The 16,998-nt window shown below is 40.2% G+C and overlaps 1 protein-coding gene across 1 annotated transcript in view; it reads right to left on the minus strand.

The window, feature by feature from the left end:
* Positions 1-16,998, minus strand: part of LOC109445755 (cadherin-related family member 3) — an 89,365-nt gene that overhangs the window by 33,564 nt on the left and 38,803 nt on the right. The window contains exons 5-10 of the mRNA XM_019728383.2: positions 15,293-15,387; positions 8,475-8,582; positions 7,321-7,517; positions 4,410-4,587; positions 2,406-2,568; positions 335-437 (exon numbers count right to left, since the gene is read on the minus strand). Coding sequence (XP_019583942.2) covers positions 335-437; positions 2,406-2,568; positions 4,410-4,587; positions 7,321-7,517; positions 8,475-8,582; positions 15,293-15,387 — 844 coding nt within the window. The remainder of the gene's footprint in view (positions 1-334; positions 438-2,405; positions 2,569-4,409; positions 4,588-7,320; positions 7,518-8,474; positions 8,583-15,292; positions 15,388-16,998) is intronic.

Raw genomic sequence — 16,998 nt, forward strand, 5'->3', positions numbered from 1 at the left:
GCCTGAATGGACTAAGACACTAGACATAAGATCATTTAAGTGTCAGTCGTAAGGGTTGGGCTGTACACATCCCCTGCCACCGCTGGTCCCAGGGATCTCTAGCCAGAGCTGTGTTTAAAAACATTGTATTGCTGAAGGTGCTGCTAGGCAGTGAAAAAGACTCCCCAAAGCTAATGATAACCTCCAACACGAGTCTATTTAATTCTCCCCTTCCTCATTTGCTTAACTTAACAAAACTATCCTAAGACTAATGAATCTTTACCTTTTAAAACCCTAAAATGAAGAGTCTAAAGAAAGGGCACTTACTGCTCATTGAAAAGTGTATCAAGCTTACCTGTGTGGGAGGGACGTAGGTCATCAAATACGGAAATCATCATTTCATAGATATGTCCAGCTGCAATCATCTCTGGGTTTTCATAATCCAGTTCTTTGGCAACCTTTTAGAATAAAATTATTTCAGGAAAAGGACTGGCTTTTTTAATGTACATGTTTCAAGCAATAAATCATTCTGCAAAAGGCAAGTGTATGGCCATTTTCATTTAATAAAGATGGCATCAGAATATGCCTGAGACTGGTCAAAAACTGGCGCACACAAGTAAGCATTTTGGTGGGAAAAAGAGAGACATTTAACCTCCTTCCAGGGCAGCTTATTTTTGGACAAAATATCCTGGCATAATAGAAGAAAAGCATGGGTCATATCCTGTCTTCATTGAATGTTAGTTGTGTGACCTTAGGCAACATATTTTAAAAGAGAAAATATTTTGAAAGTACTCTGTTATGGATAAAGCACTATAATAAATGTACATTATTCCTATTATGACAAGTCACTCGCCATTTTAAAAACATTTATTGAGTACTAATTAAGCACCAGGTAGAATTGGAGGTTTTAGAGATACAGCAATAAACAGTATGATTCCATAGTCGAGACTTGAAGATAACCCTAATATTATAGTGCTGGCACGAATCTTAGTTGGCATTAATTAAAATAGGTCAATATGATATCGAGTATCCAGGTGTTTAGGAACAATGACATTTAAAAACATTGAGTATGTCATGCATTCATACATTCACTCAAGTATACTGAGTGGCCACTATGCACCAAGCACTATATGAAGTGTTGGTACACAAAAATGAACCACTCAGAAACATATGTAAGGCTACGGGCTAATGAGAAAAGACTAATTAAATAGGCAGTAATAATAGTCTAATAAGTGTTTTGATAGGGAAAATAAAACTTATAATATGAGCTCATAGCCAGAACTAAGACAGTTATGGTGGTAAAAGAAAACTTGTAGGAATAAGAGACATTTAAGACCTAAAGCAAGCCCACGGGCCAACTGCGGCCCGCGATCCATTGTTAATTGGCCCGCAGCAAATTCCAAAAATATATTCAGTTTACTTAAATAAACCAGGTGAGGCAATACGTACTTCACCTCGAGTGAGTTGCCCGGCTGTTTGTGTATTTTACCACATATGGCCCTCGGTGAAAAACGTTGAAAAAAGTTTGGACACCCCTGACCTAAAGGATAATTATGAAAATGTAGAAATTAATTAGAGGTGGGTGATGGGTGGAGGGAGTTATTCATAAATAGAGCAAGCATATGTGAGGGCCCAAATGTCAGTTGGCATCACGTTTACAAAACTCCTATCTTTATCCAAACTCCATTTTTTAAAATGACAGGTTGGCATTGCATTTCAAAATGAACATCAACCCCAAAAACGTCTTGGCTCAGTGCCTAAGCTTCCAAAATTCACAACATATACAAAAGCTCAGTTTGTAGCTTGTGGAGTTTGTCAAGAAAATTTAGGGTTAGGACAAAAGCAAAAGGAGAGGCCATTAGTGGCTTTTTCAGCCATATCTTCTGACTAAGAGGGGGTGTGTGCTGTCATTGGGGTTAAGGAACAATTATGCCAGCCTCACAGGCAATGGCACTTTCAAAAAAAGACATGTGGAAATTAAGATTTTGAAAAAAGGATTTCTTCCAAGGCAGAGTTCCATCATTATGGGGGGGGGATTTTATTGCCCGTCCTCTGGCAATGGGAAGTCTAGAATTTCAAGAGGGTGAAGGGAGAAGGTGCTGACCTACCAGTCCCAGTGCCAAGAGAATGAGCCATCATAATGTGTGTAGTCACACGACTTATCTCTGAGGAAATCAGCATGCTTTCCAGCCTCTGATTCATTTCCCAGCTCAGTGGGAAGTAAGTTATTTTGTGCTCATTACAAGAAGGAGAAAAAGACAGCTGGCAGCAAGATAATGAAGGACTTGCCCAAATGCCTCCAGTAAAACAGCAAAGGGGGCCAGCCCCTCCCTGCAGTGTCAGAGGTCCTCTGCTGAATGTACCAGCACCCAGCTGTGCCAATGAAATGACTCCATCTCCTGGGAGATACAGCAGCTGGAGCTCACCTGGATGACATTTTCAGCATTTGGCACTTGCTCAAAGAGTTGTCCAGACCCAATTGGCCCCGAGCTTGGAGCATAATGTATTGTATCAGGAGGGTCGTCAAGATCATGACATGAGAGTTTTGCAACCACTGTGTCATTTGCAATCACCTCCTTGCCTGTGTACCTGTTTTATTTTTTAAGATAAAAAATCAGTTTAGATGGGTAGTCTTTAAAAATGTAATATTTTTCCAGTAAACATCCACTAGTTTGAATAATGCATATATGTGACTGCCCTGTTTATCCTGGGGCAGTCCAAGCTTGGGGCATCATCTGGAAAGCCAAAACGTGCTATGAATTTGGTAAGACTTTCCTAATTTTCGGGGAGCATTTCTTCTCTGCATCCAGCTCAGTACTTTGGAAGTCTATCAAGGATATCACCTCAACAGAGAAGCTTGAGTGGGAATCAGGTGAGTGGGATTTTTCCAATCAAGAGCATCTGTATGGTATGGTCCAGAGGAACAATCCTTACATGCTGTCGTCACAGTGAGCTAACTTCCATCTCTCTGGATTCCCCCATTTCTTCACTGTGATCTCTCTGCCCCAAATGCTCACTCGTAAGCCTTCAACCTCTAAATTCTATTTATTCTTCAAAGACTAGCATCACTCCTTCAGGAAAAGATCCCCTGAATACTCCAGTCCCACATGTTCTGCCTCTTAACAATGAAAGCATAACACATGTAACTTAATTTTAAAAATGTTGTATTTTTTACTATTGTTTTACATATATATATATTTATTTATATGCATCTTATCACCCTGACAAGATACAACCTCCTTATAGCAAATGAACATAGCAAATACTCCTTCAGGGGCTAGAGCACAGAGCGCAGCATGGGAGTGGGGAGAGTATTTGGTAATTAACTATGATCCTCCTGGGGGAACAAGAAGAAAAAAGAGAAGGATGACAAAGGATAACATTTACCAATGTTATGCCAAACCCTATACTGAACAAATTCCCAGCCGTGTTGTATTTGATCCTTATAACAGTGCTATGAGGTAGGTGCAATTATCATCTCCACTTGAAAGGTAGAGTCCTTGGGGCCCAAACAAGACCACAGGGGTAGTAATTATCAGAAGCTAGACAATCAAGAAGAAAGCTGAGACAACATAGGGGCAGCTGTTCTATGTGTAGGTGAGACACTGGGAGCAGGAGGGACATAGGAAAGTGACAGAGATGTAGGTTTGGAGACTGACCCTCAAATAAGAAAAATAGTCATGCTGACAGGAATACGGTACCATAATCCCTATCCAAACTCCCAAATCCAAAAGCTCTGAAACTCAGAATTTTCTCATGACTTATTTAACACAAAAACCTGTTCTGACCTTAAATTTTTGATGTGTAAACATTACTTGAACTGACAAATCTTTCTTTGTCCCACTTAGTGTGAGTGTTCATATATTTTACTACAGATATATTCATAGATTTGAATTTGGGGTATTTGCATAATACAGGGTATATACACCATATGACATTTCTAAAATTCAAAAATGTCTTTATCCTGAAACATATCCCGTGCCAAGGGTTTCAGAAACGGGATTATGGAACTGTGATAAACAGCATTTATGAAATGGACACCACATGCTCAGCACTGTGCTCAGAATGTTCCATAAACTATCCCATTTATTCTTCACAACCACCCTAACGAGTAAGTACTATTGTTAGCCCATTTTATAAAGAAAGAAACTGAAGATCAAAGAGCTTACGTAATTACCCAACAGCACATAGCTGATAAGTGATGGAACCAGGATTCCAAGGCAGGTCTGTGACTCCAAAACATACGCTTTTAACAACTTACTGTCAGATCCAGTGAACTCAGCTTTCAGCAGGTCATTTCTGAGGACCAGAATATGAGACTGGACAAGAGTCAATGCAATGATTAACCACATGTTTAGTTGAGCCAATAACTCACTCTGAATTCGCTGCTCACCCTGAATTCTTAGCCCAGCCCACTCATCTCAGCTCACCTAATCAGATACCGATCACAGAAAGGTGAGTTGTCATTTATGCCGTGGATATTGGCAGTCACTAGAATGGATGCACACCTCCGGTCATAGTCACAGGCCTTAATGGAGAAGGACTGGACACGCGCAAACCCAGCTCTCTCCACATCAAGGCGGGCAGCAGTAACCACGGTCCCATGCTCTGTAACAAAACAACATATCTTTCGGCAAACTGGCCCATGCCATCATTTTCAAAATTACTTAACTCCATAGCAATGAAAGAGACAAAGAGTGAATTAAGCCTTGTTCATTAGAATTAAGGAAATGATTTAAAATTTAGCTACTTTGTGGAATTGTTTATCACCAAAATGCCCTCATTAATCGTGTTATGTTAGCTGGTACAAAAACAAAATTGTTTTTGACTTAGGGGACCAGGGAAGACTTTCTAGAAGAAGGGGCCCTTAATTTAGGCTTTGGAGGATACACGAGTATTGGGTAAGGAAACTGGGGAGAGTGGAAGGAGATGATTCCCAGCAGAGAGAACACAGATAATGAAAACCTGATAACGTGATCATGACTCACTGTGTTCCCTTCCACCCACTCTATCCATCCATTCATTCAACACACATTTATGGAATGACAGCTAGGTGCCGGGAACTGTGCTGCATACTGTATATACCACAGTGAAGTCCCTACCTTCATGGAACTTACAATCTGAGCTGGGAAACAAATGTAAAAACTTTTTTTCAATAGACATATTATTAAGGAAATGAAAATGATAATGTGATAAAAAATAACGTCTAATGGTGAGGTCCTGAAAAATGCAAGGACCGAGTGAGACAGAATAGTTAGCACGTCCCTAGGTAGATAGGGAGGTCCCTGGTGGAATAAACAAAAGACAGCGATATCCTAAAACTCCAGGTTTTGAAATCACTCCTTCGCTCCAGGACAAAATATAACAAGGCCTTGAGGTTAATCATAAAATTCCTTTTGGCCTGATAAATGGAGCAGATCTGATAGATAAGAGTGGGCTATTTTGCTAATTCCTTCAGGATGGGCAAGCAGAACAAACCTGGTAGACGAATTTCATTAGAAGGCGCCAGTTCCCTTCTTCAAACAGTTCCCTTCTTCAAACAGCTCCCCTTCCCCAAACAGGCAAGGGAAGGTATAAAAGTAAGAGCTTTTGCCTCAGTCACTGGGCACCCCCATTCAGGACCCCTTCCTGCTCAGGAGCTCTAACCCTTTGCTTTCAATAAACTATCCTCTTTTTAAAACTCTTTGCCTCTTCTGGGTCCATGTTTGCGTTCTTGGGTCTCACGAGACACGATCACTGCCTAGACCCAGAAACTGCCAACAGATCCAACATCATCTACATGAGGGGTGTCCAAACTTTTTTCAACGTTTTTCACCAAGATCCATATGCGGTAAAATACACAAATAGCTGGGCCACTCACTCGAGGTAAAGTACGTATTGCCTCACCTGGTTTATTTAAGTAAACTAAACATATTTTTGGAATTTGCTGCGGGCCAATTAACAATGGATTGCGGACCGCAGTTGGCCCGCGGGCCGCAGTTTGGACACCCCTGATCTACATCATTTGGGGACTCACAGAAAAATATTCCTTCATCACAAGGTCCTGGGGCAGGCAGCCTAGTGTTTTCACTGCAGTGTAATGGACAAAGAGAGATGGTAACCAAAGAGGTGAGAGAGAGAGAGAGAGAGAGACCAGGGAGAGAGAACACTTTGTCTTGGGGATGATTTGAGAAGTCTGGGTTACATTCCAAGTGCAAAGGAAAATCACAAGAGGTTTTACACAGAGGAGTATGATCCAATTTGACTTTTGTTTTGTTTTGTTTTAATTCATCCTTTGCTTCGCCAGGACTACTAGAGGGAAAAGTGTGAAAGCAGAAGCCCCGTTAAGAGATCTGCGCAATAATTCAAATAAGGGGATGGTAGCTGTCTCAACTGGGGCTCCCCCAGAAGCAGAGCCGCAGATGAGGATTTGAGTTGCATAGCTTATTTGGGAGGTGATCCAGGGCAACGTGGCATGGGGGGAGTGAGACAGAGAAGGGAAGCCTGCCAATAAAAAATACATTATCCAGAAAGTCACCGCTGTGGGCAACTAGAGCTTAATAGTACTGAAGAATTCTGAAAAACAGTGCAAAACACACTCAAAATGGTTCCACACCAGGGGCAAGAAGCTGGAATACTTATACACCAGTTCTCTTCAGTATTTGCTTGAGAGCTCAGGGGGGTAAGTAGTGTTTTTCCAACTCTTTGAACCTGCTATTTGTGAGGGAGGAGTGGGGTAGATGTCAGACCCCAAACAAAACCTCAGGCAAAGATATGTAGATACTGGCAGTTGGAAGTCAGAAAACTGAAGTGTTAAGTCCTGAGGAGATATGGGTGGGACACTGACAGCGTCTGCTACAATGGCTTAAACCTGTGGATGTGCTAAAGCTGACCACCTTTCTTCTCTTCTCAACCCCAGAAGAAGCCATATATACCACATAATCTGACCTACCCGCACCCCTCAGCCTCAGCCACAGCTGATTAGCTGAGAAGTGAATGACTGACTCTAGAAAGTCTAATCAGATTTTCTCTCATGAACATTTGGACCTGAATCAGAGAATTATTTAGATCTGAGCAGAAGAACTGGAAAGTCATGTAGAGTAGAGGGCTAAGGTAGTCATGTGGTAGCAGCCATAAAGAGCCACGTGTTAACTCATCAGGGACAAAGAACTGGTCATGCAGATTTATTCAACATATTTATCAAGCATCTACTATGTGCTTCTTGTAGGAGTTCTACAAATGAAGACAATCTGCTACATACTCTCAAGAAACTCAGTCTTGCAAAGGGGACATAATGTAAACAAATGATAACTAACAATAGCATATAGAGATATAAATTGCTGAGAACAATTCCCAACACACCTTTATCAACTGCAAAGTAAATATTCCGTGGATCTAGTTCAAAGGTTAAGTCACCCAAATTATCTTCATCAGTTGCCTGGCATACTCCAACCGTTTTCCCAATTGGAATTTCTTCATCCAGTGTGATGTTGATTTTATTGTGCAGAGTTGAGTTTATAGAAGTAACACTCAAGACGCAATTTTCAATATTGAATAAGCTTGTTTTAAAAGAAAAGACTATTAGAGCGGCACTTACTTAGTGTGTATTCTTTTCTACCCCTTATGGTGGTGGAGGGGTAGGGGGTTAGCCGTAGCAATGAAGAAAATGGAAACTGATAATGATGTCAATAGCTAACCCATTTATTCAGCGCTTGACTATTATTTAGACACAATACTAAGCACTTTCACATTTTTTCCCATTTATTTCTCACAGCAGCACCAAGAGGTAAGTATCATTTTCCCCCACTTTACAGATGTGAAAACTGACATTTTTAAGAAACTAACTTTCAGAAGTAAATATCAAAGTGGCTGAGAGAAGATTTGACCTCAAGCCCATCTGGCTCCAGACTGTAGGCTTAACCACTGTGCTCTTATCCCTCATAGTAAGAACAAGATTCTTAAAATTGCTGACCCCCCTCCCCGCACCCCCTTCCCCCACCCCCCACCCCCCAACCCCCCCACCCCCCCCACCCCCACCCCCCCGCGTATGGTTTTATAAACTCCCTGGTGATCATTTTAACCAGAATTTCCCTTGAGGGTAGAGACAGATAATTGAGCACATCAGACATTAAGAATATATTGCACTAATAACACCTTATTCTGTTGCAATTTCAATATATTTTATACTTTAAAACTATTTTGCTCTCAGTTTTTAACAAAGCCTTTTCTTTGGAGTCTTACATCTTAAGTAATTGTTTACATCTTACTTGTTTGTTTTCCTTTGAGGAAGAAGAATAAGAATAAGAAGGAGAAGAAGAAGGAGGGGTGGAGGAATAAGGAAGGGGAGAAGGAGAAGGGGGAGGAAGGTGAATAAACGGAAGGAAGGAAGGAATGAAAGAAAAAAGGAAGAAAAAACCATTCCATTCTAATGGAAATTTTATTAATGAATTTCAGAAACTACATTTTCATATCCAATTTTCAAGGTCAAGTTAAAAGAATATGTTTTATTTCCTTACCTGCAGGTAAGAACAGGGTCCTTATTATTGACATTGATGAGGAAAATCTTTAGATTCCCAGCAGTGAAGAGTCCTCCAGGATCAACCACTTTAATAACTAGTGAGAAACTGAAAGTGCAGCCACAGGAAAGACAGCTGAAATTTTATAGTAACTAACAAGCTTTCACAGAAATAGAATCTATGAGGCTTAACTGACCAGTTGAAACAACGAATTTATTTAGTTAAAATTGTCAGTCACACTAGTTATGTTAAACAGTTGGAAATGGCTGACATTTTGTTAGAATTAGTCAAATCTGGTGAGAGGACAGACAGGACCTTAGAAAAGTGTGTTGATCCTCATCAATAAAAAAAAAAGAAAAGAAGAAGGGGAATTCCTTAGTGCAGTAGAGCAAACAGACCTATGGCTGTGGGCTCCTACCCTGAAACACTGACTTCTCAATCCTGAAAACAGAGGGACAAATGCAAAGGAGAAGGTAGCAACAACACTTCAAATAATGTAATGACTATGGGGACATCTCAGGATGACAAAGGGTTTTTATTTTAGCAGAGCTGTGTTTGGGTTTGAGGAATGACAGTGCTTGAAATGGGGAAACTGAATGTTTCCTAACTGAAAGATGGATGTTTGTGTCCATAAACTGTGATCCACACAATGGTCCTGATTTGGCTGGCACTGTCTCGTTTTAGCGCTGAAAGTCCCACTGGCATTTCAGGAAACCTTGAAGTCCCAGGCAAACCAAGACAGTTGGTCAGGCTTTCAGAAAAATAAAAATAAAAATTCTATTCTAACTTGAAATGTACTCATAATTGAGACCAAAATTACTCTTTTCCTTTTATTTATCCTAAAAATGAAACTAGTTCTCAATTTTCCTCCTGTTTCATAATTTTGTCCTACAAGAACATGAGGTAACTCTTGACAAAAATCATAAAGCCAATTCACTTTTAAGAATAAAGATACTTTGCTCTTTCACCATCCAAATGGGGGTTGCATTTGCATTACCTTTTGGTCCTAATGCTACGAGCTCCCACCTTGAGCACAGCAGCTCACACAGCCACCCATCCTTAGTCTGAGGATGGCTGGTCACTGGACAGCACTGGTAATTTCAAAGCAGTGTTCAGCCAGGAGCTCCAGGCCCTGCCACTAACTAGCTGTAATCTTCTAATATTTATTCTGTGAAACTGGCCCTTGTGATCAGTTGCCACCCCACCAAGTAACAATCTGATATTCATTAAAAATAATAATATCGTGTTTTCCTGAAAATAAGACCAGGTCTTATATTAAGGTTTGCTCCAAAAGATGCATTAGGGCTTACTTATGTTCTGGGGGTATCATCCTGAAAAATCATGCTAGGGCTTATTTTCCGGTTAGGTCTTATTTTCAGGGAAACTTGGTAATACAGAGACAGATATTGTAAAGATGGCAGAACACGTAAACTCTGTGTTTACTTCCTGTCACAACCATATCAAAATTACAACTAAACTACATAACAACCATCACTGAAAATCACCTGAAGTCTAGCAGAACTGAAGCCCTACAACTACAGACATATACAAGAAGCCACCTTGAGACTGGTAGGTGGGGCAGAGACACAGAATGGGCTAGTCCCACACCCATGTATGACCATTAAAAATTCGTAAGAATAGCTCACCTGCAGAGGTCCCCCCACCAGAGGAGTGAGGAGTCCAATCCCAACACCAGGCTCTCCAGCCCAGGGTCTCAATGCCAGGGAGAGAAGTCCCCATAACCCCTGGCTGTGAAAAGCAGTAGAGATTGTGGCTGAGTGGGATGGATGGAGGGCAGCTGCACTCCCAGGTGCTCCTCTTAAAGGACCCATGCACAGACTGACTTATGACAGACTCACGTGATTAGAGCTCCAGCCCTGAGGCAGCATCTGGAAAGGCACCAGGGACATACAAGAACTGAAAGAACTGAATTGTTTGGCTTTAGGTCAAGGACTAGAAGGGCAGCTCTCTACCAGATGGTGGTGTTGATGGAAGCCATTGTTTCTTTGCTGAGCCCTTCCCTCTCTCAGTGTGCAGATGTAGGCAGCTACATCTGAGTCTCTATCAACCTGGCTAACACCATTCATTCTCTGTGATTCCCTAAAGACACCACCTCACCCAACTTTCGGGCCCACCCAAGCCACTTCCAGTGGATTTTCCATATAAATGGCTTGCCTTAGCTCAAGCTGCAGACTTTCCGAAAATCTCTCAAAGGTTCACAAACCCCAAACAAGCAGCATCTGGCTTTGGCATGTTTCTTATCTCTGGCTGAGCAGCCCTAAGCCCAGCACTAGCAAAAGTCAGCTTTGGTCTGGGGCTTGGCCTCTCAACGCACCTCCAAGTCCAGTGTGGGCAGCAGCCATCTATGGATAACTTTGTGGCTCCTGCCAGGTGGCACCAGGCAGGGCACAGACTGTGGCTGAACTTGGGCTGAATTTGGCCTGCAGCGGGGCTCCTCCCAGGAGGCTCTGAGGCTGGCATGCCCATTGGTCAGCTTCAGGCCCAGCTGGAGCATCACCCAACCACCTCTGGGGATGACACAGCCAGAGAGCACACTGGGCAGGCACCAGAGCCCTGCTAAAGTGAATCCTGTTCTGTGGGGTCAGCTCCTGCACAATAGTTCCTCTGCTATAGTCACACCCAGTCCTCAGAACCAAGCAGCCTGAGGATCAATTTCTCCCACTGATGTGCAAACAGCTACCAAGGCTCAACTATAAGAGGAGGGCATACACAACCCACACAAGGGACTCCTCTGGAGTACCTGGCTCAGCTAATGAGGAAGACTGCAGCACTGAGCCCTACAGAACACAATAAAGCCACTCTGCTAAGAGCAGGAGACATAGCAGCTCTTCCTAATACATAGAAACAAACACAAGGAGGCAGCCAAAATTGTGAAACAAAATAAAATGTACCAAATAAAAGAACAGGATGAAGCTCCAGGAAAAGAACTAAACAAAATGGAAACAAACAATCTATCAAATGCAGAGTTCAAAACACTGGTTATAAGGATGCTCAATGAACTCAGAGAGAACGTCAACAAAGAGATAGGAAACGTAAAAAAGAACCAGTCAAAAGTAAAGAATAACTGAAATGAAGAATGCATTAAAAGGAATCAACAGCAGCTTAGAGGAGCCAGAGGACCAAATCAGTGATTTAGAACATAAGGTAGCAGAAAATACCTAAACAGAAAACAAAAAAAGAATTCAAAAAAATAGGGATAGTTTAAGGGTCCTCTGGGACAACATCAAACATGCCAACATTCGCAGCATTGGGGTACCAGAAGGCAAAAAGAGAGAGAGAGAGCAAGGAATTGAAAACTTATTTGAAGAAACAATGATGGAAAACTTCCCTAACCTAGTAAAGGAAATAAATATACAAGCCCAGGAAGTACAGAGAGTCCCAAACAAGATGAAGCCAAAGAGGCCCACACCAAGACACATCATAATTAAAATGCCAAAAGCTAAAGACAAAGAAAGAATCTTAAAAGCAGCAAGAGAAAAGCAGTTAGTTACCTACAAAGGAGCTCCCATATGACTGTCCGCTGATTTCTCAACAGAAACTTTGCAGTCCAGAAGGGATAGGCAGGAAATATTCAATGTGATGAAAACCAAAGACCTACAACCAAGATTACTCTACCCGGCAAAGTTATCATTTAGAATTGAAGGACAGATAAAGAGCTTCCTGAACAAGAAAAAGCTAAAGGAGTTCACCAACACAAAACCAGAATTACAAGGAATCTTAGAGGGATTTTTTTTAAGACTCTCTCGCCCAAAAAATAGATAAAAAATGTGAATAATAAAATGGCAATAACTATCTATCAACAATTACTTTAAATGTAAATGGATTAAATATCCCAATTAAAAGATAAGGGTGGATTAATGGATAAGAAAACAAGACACTTATATATGCTGCCTACAAGAGACTTCACACACAGACTGAAAATAAAAGGATGGGAAAAAGATAGTTTATGAAAATGGAAATGAAAAAAGAAAACTGGGGTAGTAATACTTATACCAGGTAAAATAGACTTTAAAACAAGACTATACCAAGAGACAAAGAAGGACCCAGTAATCCCACTTCAGGGTATTTATCTGAAGAAACCCAAAACACTACTTTGAGGGGATGTGTGGATCCATATGTTCGTTGCAGCATTGTTTAATAATGGCCAAGATGTGGAGGCAGCCTGCGTGTCTGTTGATGGAAGAATGGATAAAGCAGAGATGGTACATATATACAATGGAACATTGCTTGGCCAGGAAGGGAATAGTTTCTTGCCATCTGTGGCACCATGGATGGATCTGGAGGGTGTTGTGCTGAATGGAGTATGCCAGACAAAGACAGATGCAATGTGATTTCACTTATATGTAGAATCTAAAAAGCAAAATAAACAAACAAAACAGAAACAAACTTAGATACAGAGAACATTTTGATGATTGCCCGATGAGAGAGAGGGTTGGGGCTGGGTAAAAAGGGAGAAGGGATTAAGAAGTACAAATTTATTATTTCAAAGTAGTCATGGGGGTGTAGGGAATAGCATAAGGAATATAGTCAATAATATAGTAATAACTATGTATGGTGTCAGATGGGTACTAGATTTACAAGGGTGATAGGAGGGGGACAGGGTGAAAAAGTGAAGGCATTAAGAAGTAGAAGTGTGAATTGGTAATTACAAAATAGTCATGGGGTTGTAAAGTAGAGCATAGGAAACATAGTCAATAATACGGAAATCACTATGTATAGTGCCAAGTGGGTACTAGATTAGTCAGGGAGATCACTTCTTAAATTATGTAAATGTCTAACCACTATGCTGTACACCTGAAATTAATATAAAAAAATATGGAATGTCAACTGCAATTGAAATATTTTTAAAAGAGGGAAAAGACGAAGGGTAATAAGAGGTTCAAATTTCCAGGTATAAAGCAATTAAGTCATGGGGATGTAATGTACAGTATGGGGAATATAGTCAATAATATTGTGATAGCATAGTATGGTGTCAGATGGTTGCTGGACTTATGGTGATCACTTCTTTAGGTATGTAAATGTTGAGTAACTATGGTGTACACCTGAAACTAATATAATATTGTGTGTTAGCTATATTTTAATTAAAATCTTTTTAAACATTAATAAAAATGAAATTAAAAAACATAAACACAGACAACAGTTTAATGGTTATCAGAGGGTAAGTGGAAGGAGAGGGGTTGGAGAGGGTAAATGGGGTTAAATATATAGTGATGGAAGGAGAACTGAATCTGGGTGGTGAACACACAATGCAATACATAGATGATATAGCATTGTGCACTTGAAACCTATGTAATTTTACCAACCATGTCACCCCAATAAATTTAATAATTGTTTTTAAAAAAATAGACATTTTAAAAATAATTCTGGGAAGCCTAAACTACAAAAATGGAAGAACTAAGGTGTGGGCAGGATGCCAAAGCCCTGAAGACCTCAGATTACATTTGGTCTAGCTGGATGCTGGAGAGCTGACTGCAAGGGAGTAGAGGAGAAATGAGCCTTTCAAACTCTTTCATCAGCATTTAAACAAGCTGTTTTGCAGCCCCTATATCATCTTTGAAGGGAGGGAATTAATAATAACCAATGGGGCATTCCAAAATTTCCTTTATTCTCCCTTAAAGGTCTGCTTAGTGACCATATAAACTCTAGAATTAAAAAGAAAATTAAGGAATGGTATGATCGTTGAAGCACTCTAGTGCGAATCCATTGCAAAACTTTAGCTAAATAATTATACAAGCTCTACAAACAGAGCTTCAGTTTTTCAGTGTCAGCCCCTCTGATGTCAAAGATACAGAGAAAAGGGAAAGCTTTAGTTTTCACTTATCAAGAAAAAGGTTAATTTTTAAAACTCTCATTAATGACATTTACTCCCATTTGTTAACAAATCTTAAGAATTATAAATATCTTGGAATGTGCTTAGTCATTTTTCCATGAGACATACCAGGCCAAAGTAAAAGGAAACTGATGGACATTATCCATTATTCCCAGAGCTGTTAATGAGACCAGATAAACATGGGGCAGAGGAATTTGGAAGTAAGGGGAAATGGATAAAGATTTTGGCAATTTTTCTACCCCCAAAATATATAAAAATAATACAGATAAAATAGTACTTTTCTCCAGCTGGCTTTATGACATCAGCAGGAGAAAGCACATCTCATTTTTGAACTCTCAATCTATTTTACTGAAGATGCTAATACTTAGGATATAAACCATCCTCAACTTTCATAATCAGGAAGAATCTCCTTATGAGATTCAGCAGCAGTCTGATTGGAACGGCTTAACAGTCCATTTGGGTTTCCTGTAAAGCACTTTGGTGCAGAACATACAACTGAAAAAGGTGGTAATAATAACCATTATAAAAACAGAAATAATAACTGAGAACCAAAAGCTACCCATTTGGCAAATGTGCAGGAAATAAGGAGGAAATGCCAGTTTATTAACTTTTCAAAGTTGCTGGATTACACTGTGAATGAATTCTGTGTCCCAGTTATCCAGGGAGAAGTCCCCACCAATTTCCACCTCAGGTCACAAACACCATCACTGAAATCATCCCTCTGCTTGGCTCTGGAGAAAGATAATGTGGAGAGGGGCCAAACTACCCACATCTAGTACCTAAAGTAGCACTTGTGCGATGATAGTTTGTTTGGGTGATGATTTCATATTTAAGGTAATGGCAACAGCATCTTCATTTGGGAGTACTCGTACATTAAGGCTAGATGGGGGGAAACGTTGTCAAAGAAAGAAATATGAACCAAAGGGCAGACATTTTAAGTGAATGAAAAGCCAGTAGCAATATTTACCTTCTAGTTTCACTTTCAAAATCAAAAACTGCTGCTGTAGAAATTGTTCCGAGGCTGTCAATTGTGAAGCCAGAGCCCTCCGGGGAAAGGAAGTACTGTGTATTGAACAGTAAAAAGAAGGCAAAACATTACAGAGACACTGACAAGTTGCTTAGCCAGGTTACGCGCACCAAAACCAGGCTTGAAATCTCTTTGTACTTTGGACCACCCTCCTGCTACCCGCCCCACATATAATAGGTGCTCATTCCATGTTTGCCGGTAATGATGGTGATGAAATGATACTCCATTCAGCTGGCTTCAGGCCAGACAACCTGCCCTTAAATATTAGAAATGAATTTTCCTAATCTCTTACATTCAGTATGTTACCTGAACACTTCTCACTTACAACATTCCAGCCAAAGCTAAAATTAAATTAAAAGCAGTTACATTTAGAGAAACAAGCTGACTATATAACGAGAATTCAGAGATTAGTTTGTTTGTTTGGTGGTGCTGAAGATATGCTTTTGGCGGCAGGGTAGGGGTGGGGGACTGGGAGCTGTAGAAGGGGAAAACTAAAATACTGGGACATTTGTGCATCTCATTTTATGTGAGATAGGTATTGGCAATACTTTACCAAGTTGTATTTCTTAGCATATCACTGACTTTCATTCATGCTGTCTTCCAGTTATTCTGTTAAATGCTTCAAATACATTCTCTTTTAATTGCCACAACTCTGTCATAGGTACTGAAGTTATCCCTATTTCACAGATAGGAACACTGAGGCTTAGAAATTCAAGTGGCTTACCCCCAGTGTGAGAGTTGAACTTTTAGTCACTTTACATAATGCCTCTCTGCTTACCACATTACATGCTAAAGACAAATTTTTGCCAAAGAGGGAAGGTTAGGTCAAGGTTTCCAGAGTAGGTGAGAGTCAAATGATTACAAAAAGCCAGGGCAAAAATCCATTAGAGGATTAATATCAGGAGCTAATTATACTGAGTGCTACTGACTTAATAATTGTGTAAACCCAGAGATAATTTAATAGAGAAGATTGAACCCAGAAGGATTGCAAAGCAACCTAAAAGTTATTTGCAGAAATTAGTGACCTTTTAATTTATCGATTTTCTGATGAATCATTGTGTCCTGATTAATTTAAATTCATACCATTCATTTCTACACATATAAATAAGATGAAATTGATTTCTCCTTTTTTTTTGTAGAACAACATTGTAGAATATTCACTTTCAGAAACTGCAGGAAAATCCATCACATATTTACTTTTAGAGAAAACACCAGAAAAATGATGCCCATTTCATGGCTCATAAGTACCAGGTCTGGTTATATATAAATGTGTATAATTTTTTAAAGACACCCACATTTATGTTTGTGGCCCCTCAAAAATTTGCAGTTCCCAATTCCATTTCAGCATTACGCAGGTGTCAACAATAGTTTTGGGGGAAAAAACCTATATATTGGTAAGCTGTATTTTTATGATGTTTAATTTTTCATAAAATGAGATAGCCTTTAAATTAAAAAAATGGATGGCACTGATTTGAACAACTGCTGCCGCTGTTTCAGGGAAGGTTGGAGCTGGCAGTTGGTTGCTAGGCAGCCAGGGCCATCACTGGGAAAGCCACCTAAATGAACCATCTCCTGAATAGGAAAGCAGTCCAAAGGATGAGAAATTAACTCTCTGTGGGTCCAGGAAACTTAAATTCATTTTTCAC

Source organism: Rhinolophus sinicus, linkage group LG10 (genome assembly GCF_036562045.2).
Source record: "Rhinolophus sinicus isolate RSC01 linkage group LG10, ASM3656204v1, whole genome shotgun sequence".
Lineage (NCBI taxonomy): Eukaryota > Metazoa > Chordata > Mammalia > Chiroptera > Rhinolophidae > Rhinolophus > Rhinolophus sinicus.